The sequence below is a fragment of the Megascapheus bottae genome, chromosome 6 (assembly GCF_031878675.1).
Source record: "Megascapheus bottae isolate mThoBot1 chromosome 6, mThoBot2.hap1, whole genome shotgun sequence".
In the NCBI taxonomy this organism is placed as follows: Eukaryota; Metazoa; Chordata; class Mammalia; order Rodentia; family Geomyidae; genus Megascapheus; species Megascapheus bottae.
Window position 1 is genome coordinate 78,286,631 of NC_143514.1, and position 20,602 is coordinate 78,307,232.

Below are 20,602 nucleotides of genomic sequence, written 5' to 3' on the forward strand. Positions count from 1 at the left end.
CCCGACCCTAGAGCCTAGTGCCTGGCTGGCTTTGAACCATAATCCTCAGATCTCAGCCTCCCAAGTAGCCAGGATTACAGGTGTAACCATGCCTGGCTGCCGCCCTGGTGTGTGTGGCAGTCCTGGGTTTTGTCTTTTTTTTTTTTTTTTTTGGTCAGTCTTGGGACTTGAAATCTGGACCTGGGCGTTGCCCCTGAGTTGTTCCGCTCAAGACTCACCCTGCCCCCTTGAGCCTCAGCATCACTTCCAGTTTTCTGGTGGCTAAGTGGAGATAAGGGTCTCAAGAACTTTTCATGCCCAAGCTGGCTTTGAACCTTGATCTTCAGATCTAGCTTCCTGAGTAGCTTGGATTACAGGTGTGAGCCACTGCACCTGGCCAGTATTGGGGTCCTTGCCCTAGCACCTGAACCAAACCCTCAGCTCCAGTCCTGGACTCCAGGCAGGAGTCTTCCTTGCACACCTTCCCTGTAAGATCCACTTGGGAAGGGACGGTCCCTACGCAACAACACAACACAACCCCCCCCCCCCCCCCCCCCCCCCCCCCCCCCCCGCTTAATCTGGTTAGACTCCATTCGATATCTGATATGTGTTACCTAGACAACTGGCACACCTACCTAGAGACAGGGCACCTTCCCTTTGCTGAAGTCCTACCCCCACCACCCAGATCACACCTCCAATCATGGGAGCAGAGCTGAATTTTGACCCTAGTCTACAGAGGTTAGCCAGGTCTTCTCTCCCCACTAGAGTTAGAACAGAATCTGGTGGAGACTCCTACTACCTTTTATTATTTTTGTCCATTATGGGGCTGGAAGTCTGGACCTGGGAGCTGTCCCAGAGCTCTTGAGCTCTGGGACACCACTTCCAGTTTTCCATTGATAAATTAGATACAACAGTCTTCATGGGGTGGCTCAGCCTGTCATCCTAGCTACCCAGGAGGCTGAGCTCTGAGGATGGAGGTCAAGGCCAGCCCGCATTAAAGACCCAGAGACTCTTTATCTCCAATTAACCACTAGAAACCGGAAGTGGTGCTGTGGCCCAAGGGGTAGGGCTATAGTCTTGAGCTGAAGAGCTCAAGGACAGTGCCTAGGCGCTGGGTTCAAGCCCCATGACCTACCAAAAAAAAAAAAAAAGTCTTCTGGACTTTTGTTCCCTGGGCTGGCTTCGAACCGTGATCTTCCGTTCTCAGTCTCCTGAGTAGCTAGGATGACAGGTGTGAGCCACCGAGGAGCCCAGCACTACCTTTTCCACTGGGACTGTGGATACTGTGATATTGTATTTAGTGGACTTTCAATGGAATTAACTTTTTGAAACTAGTTTTGAAGTGCCATTAACTACTTGTAGAAATTCTGGCTCCTGAGAGCATGTTAGTGAGAGGTAGACCTTTCAGCTTTGTGGCAACTATTTCCTCTTCCTGCGGGCAGTCCCAGGAGAGCCTGCATTCAGATACTGGAACAAGTTGATTGCTCTAGTCTGAGATTTAGCAAGAGAGGAATTCTGCTGAGTCAAAGTGACAAGACATCTATACTTCCCTAATCCACCGGGGAACTGTTTTTTATGCAGATGTTTGGCTATCAATCAAACATCCAGTTTTTCTTTTTTTTTTCTTTTTTTTTTTTTTTTGCCAGTCCTGGGCTTGAGCTCAGGGCCTGAGCACTGTCCTTGGACTTTCTCAAGGCTAGAGCTCTACCACTTGAGCCTCAGCACCATTTCTGGCTTTTTTTCTATGTATGTGGTACCGAGGAATTGAACCCGGGTCTTTGTGCATGCTAGGCAAGCATTCTACCACTAGGCCAAACTCCCGGCCCCCAGTTTTTATTCTTTTATTGATGTGACATGCTACATGGACTTGCTATTTCTGTTAGGGAATTAACAGAAAAAAAAAATACTGCTTCCCAGAGAATTATTAGAAAAGTTGTCTTCCCCTGGGATGTAAAGTGTTTGTGAGCCAGAGATTCACATAGAACAGACCTGCAGTTCTGAGAAAATCCATAATTGCAGCCACTACTGGTGGCTCACGCCTGTAATCCTAGCTACTCAGGAAGTTGAGATCTGAGGAGCTCCAAAGTGAGCCCAGACAGGAGAGTCGGTGAGACTCTTTTCTCCAATTAACCATCAGAAAACTAGAAGTGGTGCTATGACTCAAAGTGGTAGAGCGCTAGCTTTGAGCTGAAGAGCTCAGGGACAGCACCAAAGTCATGAGTTCAAACCCCACAACCACACACACACACACACACACAAAAGAATTAAAAAAAAAGCCAGAAGTGGCGCTGTGGTTCAAGTGGCACAATGCTAACCTTGAGCACAAAGAGGCACAGGGACAGTACCCAGGCCTCAGGTGCAGCAAAAAAAAAAAAAAAAATCCAGAATTGCTAGATAGGTAGTAATTCTTACTGAAGGACTGAGTCTTGCCTTATTCCCTCAGGTCAAGCAAGACACCAGGCATTCACAAATATAGGCCCACAGGCAGGTTCCAATCCAGACGGGGGCTAGGACACCACCCTGGGTCCTCAGGGGACAGTGGCCTCCCACGTTGTAGGTGGAGCATTCATTCCACTGTGTGCTGTGCCAAGGACATCACTGGGCCCCCAAGAGACCAGAGCCCATTTTAACCTTTGCTTTCTTGTTCGCCCCGTGTAAGCCTACCCCAAATCCATGCCTTGCTCAATCTCCGATCCCTCGGGAAGGTCTGTTGCCCCTGTTGAACACGGAGTCTAGCCTATTCCTTTCCCCTTCTCTTCCATTTTCCAAACTTACGGTGCCAAAATCCAGGAGAGGAAAGGCGCCCGGAGTAACTGGTCCCCCCCCACCCACTTCCCATCCAGCCTTGTGCCCTTTTTCCCAGGCCTTTCTCCATTGGGAGCACAGAGCCTGCCAGGTTTAATTGGGGCTCAACAGCTGTCGGAAACCACCTGTGGCCTTTGCATATATAGGTGGTGCATGGCTCCCGGACGGCCACCCCATGTGGCTTGAGGTATTATCGGTTATTTTCATAAACCCAGAAAAAGCCTTATATCTCCTCCTATTCTCTCTTTCCCCCAGTCGCAGGACTGTAGATCTCCTGGCTGGAGGCTCTTTCCCATTTGACCAACTCCACCCACCATCCAAAAAACCTTGGGGACTTGGTAACCAGCCCCATCTGTGGTGAAGGTGCCCCAGCCCAGGGTCTGCGGGGCCCCAAGGCTGACCCCGACACTCTTTAACTAGGACCTTTGTGGACACACTCTCCTAATTATTGGGATCCATCCATTTACCTTTCCAAAGCCCCAGGGATGCCTGGAGCAGCAGGACAGGCCCCGCAGTCCTACCACATTTTCCAAATTGTCTCCCAGAGACAGCCCATTGGCTGCCCACTGTCTAATCTTAAGGCTTTGGGGCTGATTGATTTTAAAGTCAAAGAAAACTGGCTTATCTGGCCAGGAGTTTGGCCTAGTGGTAGAGTGCTTGCCTCGCATGCATGAAGACCCGGGTTCGATTCCTCAGTACCACATACATAGAAAAAAGCCAGAAGTGGTGCTGTGGCTCAAGTGGTAGAGCTCTAGCCTTGAGAAAACCCAAAGACAGTGCTCAGGCCCTGAGCCCAAGCCCAGGACTGGAACTACCAGCACTAATCCATTCTTTCTCTCTTTCCTGAGCCTATACACTTCAAAATCTGGATTCTTAATTTCTCCCTTAAGGCAAATTCCTCTATGAGGTGGCAGTAGGGTCCAGGGAGGAACCCTGTCCTCCCCCAGTCCCAAAGACTGACCCCCCCCACCTAGGAAGACACAGTGGCCATGGTAGGATTTCATGTGACTTCCATTCTCCAAGCTTTGCCAAAACTACTTTACGTTTTCTGTTCTTATCAATTATCAATGTTCATTTAAGCACAGAGAATCTGCTAAATTGTTGTTGGCTAAATCTTAAGTTTTGCCTTGTATTTTGTTTGGTATTGCCTGATTTTCTACCATTGACCATGTAGTTCTATCATACAGTGGGCAAAAACATCTTTTGCCATTAGAATTGCAAAAGTTTATGGTTTTCATTTAAAAAAAAAAAAGCTGGGCATGGTGGCTCAGGCCTGTAATCCTAGCTACTCAGGAGGGTGAGATCTGAGGATCACAGTTCAAAGCCAGCCCAGGCACAAAAACACCAAGAGTCTCTTATCTCCAATTAACCACCAGAAAACTGGAAGAGGGCCAGAGTTCAAGTCCCACAACCAACAACAACAACAAAAAATCCTTAATGTGCCTTAATTTTCATACAGAAGTATGTGTGTTGTGTGTGTGAACATGTTCAAGGCAATCTGTCATCTTGGTATACACATTATTTGCTTTTTTTTGTTGTTCATGGGACTTGAACTCTGGGCTTGGACATTGTCCCTGAGCTCTTCAGCTCAAGGCTAATGCCTTATTCCTTGAGTCACAGTGCCACTTCTGGTTTTCTAGTGGTTAACTGGAGATGAGTCTTACTTCCAATTTCCTAGTGGTTAACAGGATATAAGAGTCTCAAGGTCTTTAGTGCCTGGGCTGGCACATGCAAAAAAAGAAAGAACACTTTTAAATATCAGGAAGGAATGTGTGGGTCCTGGCACCCTGGCTTTTATCTGAAAGAAGAATGACCAAGTCAAGGAAAGAAACTGGTGTGAACCACTTTTCACAGGCACAGGAATAAAAATGTGTGGCGAGCCTTCCGATGCACTGGTTGTACCTTTATTATTTTTACCTCGTTCACTAATAGTTCCGTGGTGCAAGATTACCATACACAGTTAGATAATGTCTGCATTGCACATCTAAGTCTATACAGCAAAAGAATCCAAATTAGTACAAATACAAGAACTGTATTTACATTCTGTATTATACTCAAGCTCCAAACATCAGATATTTACAAAATAAAACATGAAAATGAAAATCCAAAATTAATCATGTACATTTTTGTGAATGTGTTCAGCTCCTTCACTGGGGAGAGATCAGTTTGCAAAGTCTTGGTTCGAAAAGGCCACTTATGCTTTATGGACTTTGTCACAGAGCATGAGAGACTGTGCATGGAGACAAGAGACTGCAATATCAACACAGGTGCTTTCCGGCTGGGACGCCTCGACTATGAGAAGGCTGGTGGATTCACTGGGGACATGGATGTCAGAACATTCAGCGTGGAAAAAAAAAGAAAGTGGATGGAAAACACGAGAAACCACACACTCCAGCCAGGGTCTGGCCTTTCCCCGAGCAGCCGTCAAGTGCGTTTGTTGTTTGACAGCACTGGTGACTAAACCCAGGGCATCACACATGGAAGGCAGGTGGCTGTGCCGGCTGCATCTCCAGCCCCTGGCTGTGAGCTCTGAGCAGGAGTTCGGTATCAACTCCAAATGTTTTCCTCTAAGTCACCTGGGGCTTTCTTAAGGTTTTAGAATAGGGCTCGAACAATTTCATAAATGGCCTTTTGAACAGCAGCAGCAAATGACCTCGAGCTGACGAGCTCCGGCAGCTGTGCCTGCACACATGGCAACTGCTGGCCGTGGTGGGTGTCCCACCCACTACATCTTGCACACCACCTGGAGCAGCCAGCAGCATCATTCTTTCTTCTTAAGGAGCAAGTTAACAATCACATTTCAAAAGGGAACCCAAAGGAAAAGCGAAGGACCCCACCAAACACACAAGCAAGAACCCCCAGTGCTGTTCCGAAGAGCGGAGGCAGAGCAGAGAGGCAGCGTCCCGGCAGGGGTGCGAGACAGAATCCTTCTCTTCCAGTCCATGTGCAATTTATTACAGCTAGATAAATATACAAATACCTTACAAAATTAAATATCCCTGTAAATCAGACCAGAAGCAGCAGGCAACTAAGTCCATGCCTTGGAATAGGTGCCAGAAGTCATTTCACCCTCAGATCCCGAATGCCTTCCCCAGTGGGCAGCTGCGTGGAGTCTATGCAGGGGAAGGGGTGAATGACCAGCCATCATGGTTTCGTGGTTGCTTGGTCACCTCTTGTTGGGGAAACTCCATCCTCATACCAACAAGTCCCTCAGGGACTTGCCTCAGAGTCCACCGAAAAGTGGCCTCACCATGCCAGAGACCGCCTGCTCTGTGCTCCTGACTAGAGGCGCGGACTGCCTGGCCCGGCCCAGTCTGGGCCTGAGAGCTGGCTGACTCCCAGGTGGCACGGAGCAGGGGCATCTGAGCAATGGTGTGGTAGCAATTGTAGGCCCCATTCTTGTTTGGCAGGAGAAAGGAGGAGGGGAAGTGAAGAGAGAAGTAGCACTCTTATAATTCGCATATTTTTTGTCCCCCCCCCTTTTTTTGGCTGTTCAAAGGAGTGTTTTAAGAATAAGTATTTTAAGAAGATCTGGAAGCCGGGCGCGGTGGCTCTCGCTGTCATCCTGGCTACTCAGGAGGCTGAGATCTGAGGATCGAGGTTCAAAGCCAGCCTGAGCACTACAAAGCCATGAGACTCATCTCCAATTAACCACAAGAAAATGGGAAGTGGGGCTATGGTTCGAGGGGTAGGGCATTCGCTTTGAGCTGAAGAGCTCAGGGATGGCACCCAGGCCCAGAGTTGCAGCCCCATGACTCAAAAAAAAAAAAAAAAGGTACTTCCGTTAACGGTTCCTTTCTTAACTTCTGCCATCATGGATGTAGTGATGGAATCAGATAGTTGCTATCGCCTCAAATTTTGGAGCAGAAATGGATGGCTGGAAAGGGACCATCAACATCTCCCCCACCCCTGCTACAAATGCCCTCAATTCCAGTGTGGAAATGGGCTCCTAAGAAAGGAGGGGTTCCAGAGGGGCTGTCTGCACCCACAAGCCACAACAGACGCTGGGAAGGCAGAGTTCACCTGGGGCATAAGACCACCTGCTTCCTCCTCGCTGGGCATGCCACAGACACAGCCCATCCTGCCAACAGCTTAGGCAACTTCTGACACTTCCAAAGCAAAGGCTTTCCAAACCAGTTTTGTGTTAAAAACAAAAAACAAACCCTGAGCAATCAGCTGTCACTGGGTTTCCCATTCCCTCAGGCTCCACCTCCGTCTCGGCCCTGGACCCTTCCACCCACAATCCCTTGTGTTCTAGTTGAGCTTCATTTCCCTGAAGTGAGACTGAGTTCCAGGCCAGGAAGCTGTGTCTGGGCACAGACAGAGCCCGCTGGATGAGAGTGCACACTCGGAGGGCTTCCTGTATTTAGCAGACAATGAAGAGGCTCCTAACTACATTAAAAATCTCATGAATGCTTAGGAAACAAATAACGTTAGTGACCTACAGTCTAAGGAAGGGAAGTAAGTTTGGAAAAAAGTCCACCACGGAGAATTTGTTAATCACATTTCTACCCTTTTCTTTCCTAAGCTCTCCACGACCTGCTTTTCCATTTTTCTCACTGAGACAACGTGTTCTCCACACACAGGCCATCTCTGGAGGCAGTGCTTCCCGAGGCCGCTCTGCAGTCCTGTGGGAGCCAATCCTTCTGGAGTGGCCAAGAGCCCTCATCCCTGCCCACCACCAGGGGGCGCGGTGAGCAGATGCGTTTCTGGATGCCTGAGACCTGAAGAAAGGCTGAGCAAGCGAGTAAAGATGGCCTGGAACAGGCCCAAGTCACTGGCAACCAGTCCTGCAAAACATTCCGGCAGCAAAATAAGACGTGGAAGTGACTTAACCAAAGAGGAGAGACAGCAGGATGGGGCAATTCAATAAGTTGTCCCCAAGTGTCTTGTTTTACTTAGAGTGGTATTTGAGGGTTTGTCTTCATCCTGGCTGACAAGCATTGTTGGAAATGGCCAATGTTACAGGGAAAGCTAGGTTTTCTTAATCAATAGTGACCCACTTCATAAGCAGAGAGTGAAACACTCCCCCTTGTGGGGTCTGTGTGCACAACACTGCCCCAACTCCAAACTACCTCCAGCCTCAGCAATGCTGAGGACAACTGAGATACAGAACAGTCCGCAGGGCCCCTGCTGCAGGGAACTGCAGGCGTTCCTGACCAACTTCTAACTCCTACCCTCAACCCCAGTGCCGGGTCTTCCGCCATCGTTTCTGACAAGCCTAAAGCAGCCACTGTCCCAGGCCCATGGTGAAGGCTTCTCAGTCCTTCCCTCTAGGAAATGCAAACATGCTCCAAGTAAGCCCTAATTTCCACTCTAAATCTAACTGGTCCATTTTTAAGCTCACCACAGCTTTTTCCCTGAACAGAAATGCAGGAATGAGCAAACACAGAAGAGGGGAAAAAAGCAAGATGTCTTCTCAATTTTCTAAGCCACCCAGGAAAAATTAAACTGGTATATATATTAAAAAAAAGTTATCCTGAAAAACAGGCAGAGGTATCCAAAGACAACTAACTGTCCCACAGAAGCAGAGGCCAAGATGGAGACCTAGTATACAAAAGGAAGCCAAAGGACATGAAAAAATAAACTGGAGATTTCCTGGATCCCCTCAGGGTTTGTGTGTGTGTGTGTGTGTGTGTGTGTGTGTGTGTGTGTTAGTCTTTTTTTTCCTTTTGTTAGGCCACATGCTACTAACAAGATTCTCAGCATAAGAAAAAGAAGAGTACAGAGCCATGAAGATGGAGCACAGGAGAGCTAGAGAAAGTGTTGAACGACGAGGAAGAAGTAGTTAAGCCACAGATTACATACAAGAGTAACCGTTAGGAATCACAAGGAAAATGAGAGGTAACACTTTCTTTATCTCTTGAAGGCCAGTGAGGGCTCAGTAGAGTTGCTTAGTATTTCAGTTGGCTTGGGCTTCTTCGAGAGAGTTTTGACCTGTGGGACAAAGCAGAGTGGACATTAAAAAATGACGTAGGCGTCTCTCCTCATGAGTGTTGTTTCCCACAGTCCTGCAGGCCCAGTCTCTGGGGGCCTTCCTCATCCTGGTGATGAGGTCAGTCCGTCCCTCGGTCCTCTGAGGATCTGGAGCTGAACGGGGAAACCTATTAAAGTCCTCACAATCTTCCCCTTCCTTGATGTCCTTGACCACCTACAGACCTCCTGAGAACTGAAAAGCAAAGGAAATTCTAGACACTCATTAGTGGCATCATCTTATCATCGTAAGATAAAATCTTATGTCCTGGGTTTGAACTCAGGGCCTGGGTACTGTCCCTGGGTTTTTTTTTTTTTTTTTGCCAGTCCTGGGCTTAGGCTCAGGGCCTGACCACTGCCCACTTGAGCCGCAGCACCAGTGCTGGCTTTTTTCTATGGATGTGGTACTGAGGAATTGAACCCGGGTCTTCATGCATGCTAGGCAAGCACTCTACCACTAGGCCAAACTCTCAGCCCCTCCCTGGACTTTTTGCTGAAGGCTATTTGCTCTAACACTCTGAGTCACAGTTCTACTTCCAGCTTTTTGGGTAGTTAAGTAGAGATAATTAATGGCCTGGGCTAGCTTCAAATGTAATTCTCAGTTCTCCGCCTTCTGAGGAGCTAGCACAACAGAGTGAGCCACCAGTGCCCATGCCACAACAGCTTATCTTAGGAAAAGGAGAAGCCTTATTACCACTCTTACCACCTCTAGGGCCAAATGCCAAGAAGAAAAAGGAGACAGAAGAACAGTCTTAGTTTTGGGTATGGTGGCAAATGCCCATAATCTTGACGGATCAAAAGTTCCAGGCTGGCCTGGCTACACAACAAGACCCTGTGTCATAAAAACTGACAGCTCCTTACCGTATTGTGCCAGCAAGGAGGGGATTAAAGGCATATAACCAGTCATTCATGTCTTTGTCATTGAGAGCTTGCAGGAGGACACCACGGTGCTTGGTACACACAGCAAAGGTGTTAGGTGTCTGAAAGGAACAGGGAGGCCAGGAGGTTACTGCAGAAATGAGCCTTGGTCATGTGCCATCTTGTACACACTACACTTCACACCGGAAGTCTAGGAGCCCAGGTATAAAGGAGGATCCGCGCGCCCCACACAGTTCATAACTCAGAAGGGAAAGGGGAAGGTATGCGGTGAACATCCGAGAATGGGAGGACCACTGACCTTCAACATGGCCTGCTGGTCCTCGCTGTACTCCACCTGGGCCGTGGACAGGTTAATGATGCCACGCTCCACCGGGTCCTTATCGCTGTTATAGATGAAAACATAGGGGCGACGGACCACGACAAAATGTTTAGCCCAGCTGCTGGACAGCGGCTCTTTGAAATGCAGGTATCCCTTCTTAGAGACCACGGAGCTGAAGGAACCAGGAGAGAAGTTACTTTCTCACAGAAAACAGCAAAATGCATTTCTCCCAGGCAATTTCCCAGATTCAGCAAAACAGGACAGTGATCGATTTGGCTTTGATTCTTATCTGCCAAAGTATTTCAGCAAATGAGCAAGCTGCCCTAGGAACATGCTATGCCGAGAGCTGATGCCAGAGGACGTGGCTGGGCAGGAGGCCACACTCCAGGCAATGTGTGCTGGACGGCAACACATTCACAATGCCATGTGGTTTGTCCTTTATACCCAGTGTCCCAGGACAGTACAGCACTCACCCAGGTCTAATTTCTTCAATATCTGGAACAAGATTGAGAAACTCATTTTTTCCTGCTCGGGCCAAATAAGGTGTCTCCACAGTTGGGACAATCTGAAACTGTTCCAGTTCTGCACAGGGGCTAGAGGCCCTAGAGTTGGCTTCGGGAGTCCTTTAAAAGACAGAAGTTAAAGAAAGGGATAACGTGAGTTTCAGGCATGGCGGTGCACATTTAGAATCCCAGCACTTGTAGCAAGCCTGGAATACCATAGTGAGACCCCATTTCAACAATCCCTGCCCCATTTCAGCGATGTCAAGGTTTCTGTGCACAACCACCTGGCTAGGAAGGTACATGCTCTCTCTCAGAGTGCCAGCAACACACATCAGTTCCAGCTGATAACCACCCGGCCAGTGCCTGGCCCTCATCTAGGAACGCTGGCATCTGTAAACCAACTGCTTGGCTCTGTATCAGTTCTCAACATGTGGTACCTGACCTAGAGCAGGGGCTCCTCCTGGGAAACCCAAACAATTCAAGTTCCTAGACGGACCCAGACTCCCTTAGAGTCAGAGGCTTGGGGTGGTGTTTGGCCATGGCACATCTCCCATGGTGACTCACTGGGAACCACTCACCACCACGACTGGCAGGAAGCAAGCTAAGAGACAAACCCAACTGCACTGCTGCTCCAGTTTAGTACGCAAACCCTAGGAAGCAAACCCTTTGCTTTGTTGTGTTTACCACTTCTTGAGTTGGGATGCATGAGATAACACATCAGATTTAGCTAGTTTTTCTTCCTTGTTAATAGCATAGTACACTGAATAAAGCTCAATAAGAAAAGGCTTCCATATACCTTTTTTTTTTTTTTTTTTTTTTTTTATTAGTCTTGGGGCTTGAACTCAGGGCCTGGGCACCGTCCTTAGACACTTTTTGCTCAAGGCTAGTACTCTGCCATTTGAACCACAGCACCACTTCTGGCCTTTTCTGAGTATGAGGTACCAAGGAATTGAACCCAGGGCTTCATGCATGCTAGGCAAGCACTCTAACAGTAGGCCATGCTCCTGGCTCTTTCCATACTTTTTTTTTTGGTGGGTCATGGGGCTTGAACTCTGGGCCTGGACACATCCCTAAGCTCTTTAGCTCAATGCTACCGCCCTACCCCTGAGCCTGGGTGTTGTCCCTGAGCTATTCAGCTCAAGGCTGCCACTTTACCCCAGATCCTCAGCCTCACGTCCCATTTTCTAGTGATTAATTGGAGATAAGAATCTCATAGTCTTTAGTACCCGGTCTGGCTTTGAACCTTGGTCCTCAGATCTCAGCCTCCTGAGGTAGCTGGGGTTATTATAGGCATGAGCCACCATGCCCAGCCCTTCCATACATTTCTGAGCATTAACTAAGGGGACAGTGCTGTCTGCACTGAGACCCACACCCAGAGGAAGGCTGGCACTTCCCCTAATTTGCAGACTGGTTTTTCTCTCTGAAACATGGACACTTACTTCTGATCCACAGAGCTGCTTCTAGAGTCAACCAAGGAGGGGCAGGTAGAGGATGGAGTGAGGGTAGCACTGCTGAAGCTGGACACAGAGGGGTCCCGTCCGATCGGAGAGACATCAGACAACTGGAAGCAAGGAGGACACGGCCAGTGAGCCTCAGAAGAAGAAAACTCCGCCAAGAGGGGCTTACATAACCAGAGCCTCCCTGTCATGCCTGGTGCACAAGACCATAAAGAAAGCAAGCCTGCTGGGCGCTGTTGGATCATGCCTGAAATTCTAGCTACACAGGAGGCTCAGATCTGAGGACTGCAGTTCAGAGCCAGCTTGGGCACAAAAAGTCCGTGAGACTTTTATCTCCAATTAACCATAAAAAAGAAAAAAAAACAAAAACAGAAGTGGCATTGTGGCTCAAGTGGTAGAGCGTTAGACTTGAGTTGACGAGCTCAGGGACAATGCCCAGGCCCAGAGTTCAAGTCCCAGGACAAAAAAGCAAGTAAAAAGCAAGCAAGCAAGCAAGCAAGCCTGCAACCCAATATCAGAAGATAAAACAAAACAAATCTTTCATGTTCACAGTGCCACATTAAGAATCACGACATGTCGACATGTTGCAATGAGGTAGGGGGGCTGGTGACAATGTCACTCAGTGGTAAAAGGCTTCCAGGGTTGTAGCCGAGCACAGAACTGCACACACATCAAAGTCACAGAGTTGACAAAAGGCTGGCCTTCACTCCTCTGGCACTCAGTGAGTAACTTCATGCACACAGGCATCAGAGCTGTTCTAAGAATATGACCAAGACCTTGCCACATTCCGGGCCATCCAAGAGACTCTTATAATCAATTGGCCAGCATAAAAAGCTGGCAGAGGAGGGGTGGCTCAGGTAGTAGCGGAATGGTTCAAGCTCAGTGCCCACCCCCCATAGTACCCATCCTCCCTCCCCACAAAGGGTATCTGGAAAGAGGCTCTTCCGGGAACATTAAGTGTTCAAAATCCTGAGATGGAATGAGCTGGGACAAGCTAAGTGGGACAGAGTAGATGACAAAGCTTTTTCAAGGTTCTCACTCTCTGCACTCTCTGCCTTAGCATTTCCTTATTTACTGTTACACAACTCATCATTTCCTGCATATTCTCTGACGGCTTCAGGGAAAAACCAACGTCTCCCTTTTAATAATCAGCCCAACATGAGTCAGCACACTCACGTTGAACCATCAGAACATGTACAAAGTCAACATGTCATGCTTCATTAAACAAATATATATTATTATTGTCAGTCATGGAACTTGAACTCTGGACCTGGACTGTCCCTGAGGTCTTCAGCTCAAGGCTCTACTACTTGAGCCACTTCTGGTTTTCTGGTGGTTTATTGGAGATAAGAGCCTCACCGATTTTCATGCCTGGGATGACTCTGAACTGTGATCCCCAGATCTCAGCCTCCTGATTAGCTAGAATTATAAGAGTGAGCTACCAATTAAATTATGATTATTCTTTTTTACATTTTACATTAACCAAGGTAGCTGGAGATGTCTCATGGATTTATGTGTGCCTAAGCTGGCTTTGAACTGTTATCCTCAGATCTTAGTCTTCTGAGTAGCTGCAATTACAGACATGTGCCATCAGAGCCCTGGAGTAGCACATATTAACCACAACATTCTAACATCAGCAAATACTGGGGACAGGAAATGGGGCTGCTCCACTGGCTAACGATGACGGTCTCAGAGCGCCTACCTTACAGTCACTGGTGCTGCTGTGCACCTGGCTGAATTCTCGGTTGAAGGTGTGGGTGAGAAGCTGCAGGCACTGGAGAAGAGAAAGAAATCTAAGTTAACAACGTCCATGACTAAATGAAACCCTGAATGCAGGAGGGCAACGAACAAGCTTAAAATCGAGGCTGTCGGGCTCTAGGAGCTCACAGTTATAATTGTAGTTACTAAGGAAGCTGAGATCTGAAGATTGTGGTTTAAAACCAGACTTGGCAGGAAAGTCTGAGATTCTGTCTTTGTCTCTCTCTCTGTGTAGGTTGTGGGGTTTGAACTCAGTGCCTGGGTGGTGTTTCTAAGCCTCTTTGTGCTCAAGATTAGCACTCTACCACTTGAGCCACAGCGTCACTACTGATTTTTGAGTGGTTAACTGGAGATAAGAGTCTCAAGAGGACTTTTCAGCCTGGGCTGGCTTTGAACCATGATCCACACATTTCAGCCTCCTGAGTAGCTAGGATTACAAGGGTGAGCCACTGGTGCCTGGTGTGCACTCTCTCCCTCTCTCCCTTCCCCGCTCCCCTCTCCTTCCTTCCTCCCTCTTCTCCACACCTGGGGCTTGAACTCAGGGCTTTTGTGGTCAAGGCTAGTGTACTTCCATTTGAGTCTTAGCACCACTTCCAGTTTTCTGGTGGTTAATTGGAGATATAAAGTCTCATGAACTTTCCTGCCTGGCCAGGCTTTGAATTGTGCGTTCCAGATCTCAAGTTCCTGAGTAGCTAGGATGACAGGCCCCAGCCACCAGCACCTGGCTTTCCATGGGGCTCTGACCTCCAATTAACCACCAAAAAGCATGAAGTAGAGTTATGCCTCAGGTGACAAAGTGCCATTTTTGTTGTTGTTGTTTTTGCCAGTCCTGGGGCTTAAACTCAGGGCCTGAGCACTGTCCTTGGGCTTTCTCAAGGCTAGAGCTCTACCATTTGAGGCACAGCACCACTTCCAGCTTTTTCTATGTATGTGGTACTGAGGAATCGAACCCAGGTCTACGTGCGTGCCAGGCAAGCACTCTACCACTAGGCCAAACTCCCAGCCCAAAGTGCCATTTTTTTTAGTGAAAAAAAATTCAGGGAATGCAACCTGGCTCCAAGTTCCAACCCCAGGACCAGCATCAAAACCAAGAAATTCTAGGATGGGGCACAGACATTGCCTAAGTTTGAGAAGTTAAACAAGGGAAGCTGGTAAGTCTATGCAATAAAATTAATGGATATAAAGAGCCTTTTTTGGAGCCAGGAGTTTGGCCTAAGGGTAGAGTGCTTGCCTAGCATGCACGAAGACTGGGGTTTTATTCCTCTGTACCACGTACATAGAGAAAGCTAGAAGTGGTGCTGTGGTTCAAGTGGTGGAGAATTGGCCTTGAGAAAAGCCCAAGGATAGTGCTCAGGCCCCAAGCTCAAGCCACGGGACTGGCAAAAAATAAAGAAAGAAAGAAAAAAAGAATGTAAAATATGTTTTTAGTTTGCAATTCACTCAGGCAGTAAAACACTCACATGAAGACTGCTGGATGGAAACATTTTTATAAGCAAACTAGATAGAAGTCTATTCCATTTCTAAAACAAGGAAAATATGAAGTTTTCTTATTTTCTTACTTCCCTTTTAACTATCTGCCTCACATTTCTACAACTAAGAGTTACCCTCAACTATCCCACTTCTCCCACCCAACTCCACTCCAAGTTCCTTCTTCATGCTTGTAGAAAAACTTCATTTCTCACTAGATTCTGCATAAAAGAGTCATCCCTTTTCTAAGTCTCTCTCTTAACTACAAGCCTGTCAGAGAATTCTTTCTAAAATAAATACTATTCACAAGGTGGCTTCTGCCTATAAGCATAGCTATTCAGGAGGCTGAGATCTGAGAAGCAAGATTCAATGCCAGCCTGGGCAGGAAAGTCCGTGAGACTTTTCAATTAACCACTGAAAAACTGGAAGTGGCGCTGTGGCTCAAGTGGTAGAACAGTATTTCCTTGAGCTGAAGAGCTCAGGGACAGCACCCAGGCCCAGGGTTCAAGCCCTACCATTGATCAAAAATAAAATAAAATAAAGTAAATAAATATTATTTATTAATCCCAGGGCCCACTTGAAACCCTTCTTCACCTCATATCCCCTAAAAGTGATCATGAAGTATGCTACTTGTGTACCCCAAGTCTCCTTATGAAGTCAGTTCACAACTCCCTCCCATGGAAGCACACCTCTGTGATGTGCTTGTTTCCCACAGTCTTAAGCTTACGGGTAGGATTTGACACTTATTTTCTTCTATACTTAAGTATAGCACAGGCCTCAGAACCAGGGGCCTGCAAATGAAGGACTGAAAATGGCTGAATAAGAGAACCACCAAGGGCCGTGTGGAGGGTGCTGAGCCTGCGGGAAGGGATCCCCACCTTGGTAGCCAGCTCTTTCTCTCGGTCCACCAGGCTTTCGATGTCTGCTGAGTCGTAGCCACTGCTCTCACTGGGAGTGATGGCACTTTCGAAGGTGGTGGTTGAGATCTGAGAGGAGATGCTGGTGGAGGTGCTGAGGGTCCCACTGCTGAGGCTGGGGGACAATGAGTCGCTCAGGGATTTGGGGATGCTGTCACCAAGTCTCTCCCGCAGCAGCAGGAAGTGTCGGGTTTTCTCCACCTGAGAAGATCAATGTCACCACCTCAGTAAACACAAAGTTCAATCAGATTTTTTTTTTTATGTCAGTCGTGGAGCTTGAACTCTGGGCCTGGGACTGTCCCTGAGCTCTTCAGCTCAAGGCCACCACCCTACCCCTTGAGCCACAGTACTACTTCTGGATTTCTAGTGGTGAATTGGAGATAAGAGTCTCATGGACTTTAGTACTGGGCTGACTCTGAACCATGATCCTCAGATCTCAGCCTCCTGAGTTGCTAGGATTACAGGTGTGAGCCACTGGCACCCAGCTTCAATCAGATTTTAATAAGTATAATTCTACACCTGCATCATCTCAGAAAACTGAGAAGCATGGTGACATGGAGAAGGCTGGAGAAGGACTGGGAGCTTACAGCTCCAGCGTCTTTTGCACTTGGCCCTGCCGCCCTCTGTACCTCATGCAGCAGCTCCAGCTTCTCCAGCTCCCACTGATGTTCCAGGATGAGGCTGTCCCCACGAGGCCGCCAGCCTGCTAAGTTCTCTTCTCCCCGGACATATGCCACAGAAGTGTCCAAGACTTTCCGCCTCCTTCTCTGCATGCCTAAAACAGGAAAGAATATTACCCTATTTAGCCAGTCCTGGGCTTGAGCTCAGAGGCTGAGCACTGGCTTTGGGCTTTGTCAAGGCTAGAACGCTACCACTTGAGAAACAGCACTACTTTCTGCTTTTTCTATGTATGTGGTACCAAAGAATCGAACCCTGGTCTTCGTGTATGCTAGACAAGCATTCTACCACTAGGCCAAACTCCTGGCCTCAGGCAGGAACATTTTCTTTTTTGTCGGTTTTGGGGCTTGAACTCTGGGCCTGGGTATTGCCCCTGAGCTTTTCTTTTTTTTTTTTTTTTTTGCCAGTCCTGTGCTTGGGCTCAGGGCCTGAGCACTGTCCTTGGGCTTTCTCAAGGCTAGAGCTCTACCACTTGAGCTACAGCACCACTTCTTGCTTTTTTCTCACATATGTGGTACCAAGGAATCGAACCTGGGTTTCAGTGCATGCTAGGCAAGCACTCTACCACTAGGCCACCCTCCTGGCCCTCCCTGAGCTCTTCAACTCAAGGCTTAATGCTCTACCCCTTGAGCCACAGTGTCCTTCCAGATTTCTAATGGTTAACTGTAGATAAGAATCTCACGGACTTTAGTGCCCAGGCTGGCTTTGAACCTGATTCTCTGATCTCAGGCTCCTGAGTAGCTAGGATTACAGGCTTGAGCCACCATATCCGGCTGGGAAGGAACATTTTTAAGTTAACCCCTGAAATTCAATACCAATGTTAGGTTAAAACAAGTTATTAATCCAGGTGCTAGTGGCTCACACCTACAATCCTTACTCAAAATGCTCAGATCTTAAGATTGAGGTTTAAAGCCAGCCAAGGCAGGAAAACCTGTGTGGTTCATCTCCAATTCAAAACAACAACAAAAACAACAGAAAACTAACCAAAATTAAAATATAGCAACAAAAAACTAACAAAAAGCTGTCAGTGGAACTGTGGCTCAAGTACTATAGTGCTGGCCTTGAGCAGAAAAACTTAGGGACAGCACTAAGGCACTGGGCTCAAGCCCTAGTACATATGCAAGAGTGCGTACACACACACACACTAATTACATGTGACAATTTAAGTTTGGTCTCAAGATCCAAGGAACATTTTTTTTTAAGTCCATCTTCTTTATTAACAAAATTCATACAGCTAGTTAGCCTTCTACCTTTAAGCTACTTCCTTAGCCCTGAATTTGAACTTCTGACCATTCCCCAGGGGAAGCCAATGCAGTTGCTGCTATGTCATATTGCCAACTTTTCTTGGCTTATAGTGAAAGAGTGGTTATGATTGGTTATAAAATTGTCCAAACCAAATCCATTTATTTATTTATTTATTTTATTTATTTAATTTATTGGGTCTTGAGGCTTGAACTCTGGGCCTGGTGCTGTCCCTGAACTCTTCAGCTCAAGGCTACCACCCCACCCCAGAGCCACAGCCTCACTTCCCATTTTTCTAGTGATTAATTGGAGATAAGAGTCTCAAGTTCTGGGGCCGGGAGTTTGGCCTAGTGGTTAAAGTGCTTGCCTAGCATGCATGAAGACCTGGGTTCGATTCCTCGGTACCACATACATAGAAAAAAGCCAGAAGTGGTGCTGAGGCTCAAGTGGTAGAGCTATAGCCTTGAGAAAGTCCAAGGATAGTGCTCAGGCCCTGAGCTCAAGCCCAGGACTGGCAAAAAAAAAAAAAAAAAAAAAAAAGAGTCTCAAGTTCTTTAGTGCAAGACAGTCTTTAAACCACAATCCTCAGGTCTCAGCCTCTAGAGTAGCTAGGATTACAGGCGTGAGCCAACGTGCCAGGCCTCCAAATCCATTTGAATGCACTCAAATTTCTTGTAAAATCTCATAGCCTCATTTCATTTGGCAAGACTTTGATAATCACCCTATACCTAATTAAACAATGTTGCACCTCACTGTCACTACCATGAACCAGGTAGTCTGTGAAAATACTGTTTCTAAATTATTTCAGATATCTTAAAATATTTTAAGAAAAAGTTGGCTGGGTGCCTGTGGCTCATGTCTGTAACCCTAGCTACTCAGGAGGTTGAGATCCGAGGATCACTGGCTGGAAGCCAGCCAGGCAAGAAAGTCTGTGACATTCTTCTCTCCAACAAACCACTCAAAAAAGGTGTAAGTAGCACTGTGGCTCAAGTGGTAGAGTGCTTGTCTCGAGCAAAAGAAATTTAGGGACAGTACCCAGGCCCAGAATTCATGCCCCAGGACAGGCAAAAAAGAAAGAAAAAAAGAAAAAAGCAAAAAATGAAAATATTTATTCTACTCTGGTTTTGTTTTTCGGTATCTGTGAAGCATGTGCTATGATAATATCACCTCCCCCATTCTTAACGGCTTACCTGGACTACCAGTATCCGCCATCTTGCATAAGCTAAGTTCATAAATTCCGGTGACTCGATTACTGTTTGAAAATAAAGTAGAACTGCTTAATTTTCTTATAGCAGAAAAGTAGGAACATTTCACTTCTATCTCCTCTGCAGGGACCACAATGTACTCTCAAATTCCATGGCAGGCATTTCTTTTCTCCTCCTTTGTGTAATTTGTCTTTTCTTAGGAGGAGCTTGCTTTCATCTGTCTTCCCTGCCCCTTCTCACCCCCAGATCTTTGGACCACTAATAATTCAACAGAATGATTATTAAAATAGCATGATTACTAGAAAATTTTAACTACAGATATATGAACTAAATATTCTTTTCTTACCAAAGAAGAGAGGGGAAAAGACTGATGGAGTAAACTAATACACAGTGAGCTGTAGGGCTGGCGATAAGGACGGGACTGACATTTCTACTGGGGTCAAGTGGGATACTTGTTTTATTTGTGGAGCTACCCATATCATACCCATTTTTTCCCAAACTATTACTGCTCACAAATTTCTGTGATGCATTAAGATATAAAATTCATCTTAATAAGAAGAAAATTCCAATGGTAATCTATAATACTAATAACAGCCATCAGTCTTTGCAAAACTTTTCAGAAGTATTCAATATAAACATTCCTCTTTCTTTCACTAATCCATCCACCCATGTAGCCATCTACATTTTATTAAATGCCAGCATGAGTGTCACTACTCTGCAGATATCAATTTCCCAAATAGTTTGAAAACAGCAAGTTGATTCTGTTGTAACGAGCAAAGAAACTAGAAGCTAAACTTACGAGTCTGGTGACTTTGAGTAGCCACTGCCAAAGAGGCTGCGCAGAGAGCGTGGTGGTGAGATCTTGGCATCTCGGGAATAGAAGACCATGCACACATCCTTGGTGATGACAGCTGGCTGGATGCAATGATCCAGCTGAAAGAAGACAAGAGTGGGTGCTAAGCAAATGCAGGCACCGTGCCTGTGGCTGAAGGCACAGTATATTTGGAAAGCTAGTGATTTCAATCACTACTCAACAAACAAATGCAGAGTTGGTATATGTGATATATACACTTATTTTCCTCTAAGGTTAAATGCTCTTTAAACCCTATCAAACCCTGTTTAACAGACAAGGAAACTGAGGCAGAGAGCGAATATAACAACATGGAGGCAGTAAAGAGCAGGAAGAGGGAACTGAACTCAAGATAGGCCAGCTCCAGGGTCTGAGCTATTGAAGTATTACCAGGCTCTATCACAACCATGAACACAGGTAGTTTTCTTAAACTCTTGCACCTATAATCCCAGCTACTCAGGAGGCTAAGACTGAGCCAGTCTAGGGAGGAAAATCCACAAGATTCTTTTTTTTTTTTTTTTTGCCAGTCCTGGGCTTGAGCTCAGGGCCTGAGCGCTGTCTTTGGACTTT

General features: G+C 46.9%; 1 protein-coding gene across 8 annotated transcripts in view; it reads right to left on the reverse strand.

The window, feature by feature from the left end:
- Positions 1-8,397: 8,397 nt before the first annotated feature.
- Positions 8,398-20,602, reverse strand: part of Kif1b (kinesin family member 1B) — a 142,956-nt gene continuing 130,751 nt past the window's right edge. For all 8 annotated transcript variants that reach the window (XM_090335854.1, XM_090335850.1, XM_090335852.1 and 5 more), the window contains 10 exons: positions 19,982-20,115; positions 19,168-19,229; positions 16,687-16,832; positions 16,019-16,258; positions 13,618-13,689; positions 11,898-12,019; positions 10,429-10,578; positions 9,935-10,127; positions 9,619-9,737; positions 8,398-8,721 (listed from right to left, as the gene is read on the reverse strand). In XM_090335854.1, coding sequence (XP_090191980.1) covers positions 8,679-8,721; positions 9,619-9,737; positions 9,935-10,127; positions 10,429-10,578; positions 11,898-12,019; positions 13,618-13,689; positions 16,019-16,258; positions 16,687-16,832; positions 19,168-19,229; positions 19,982-20,115 — 1,281 coding nt within the window. In that variant the 3' untranslated portion in view covers positions 8,398-8,678. The remainder of the gene's footprint in view (positions 8,722-9,618; positions 9,738-9,934; positions 10,128-10,428; positions 10,579-11,897; positions 12,020-13,617; positions 13,690-16,018; positions 16,259-16,686; positions 16,833-19,167; positions 19,230-19,981; positions 20,116-20,602) is intronic.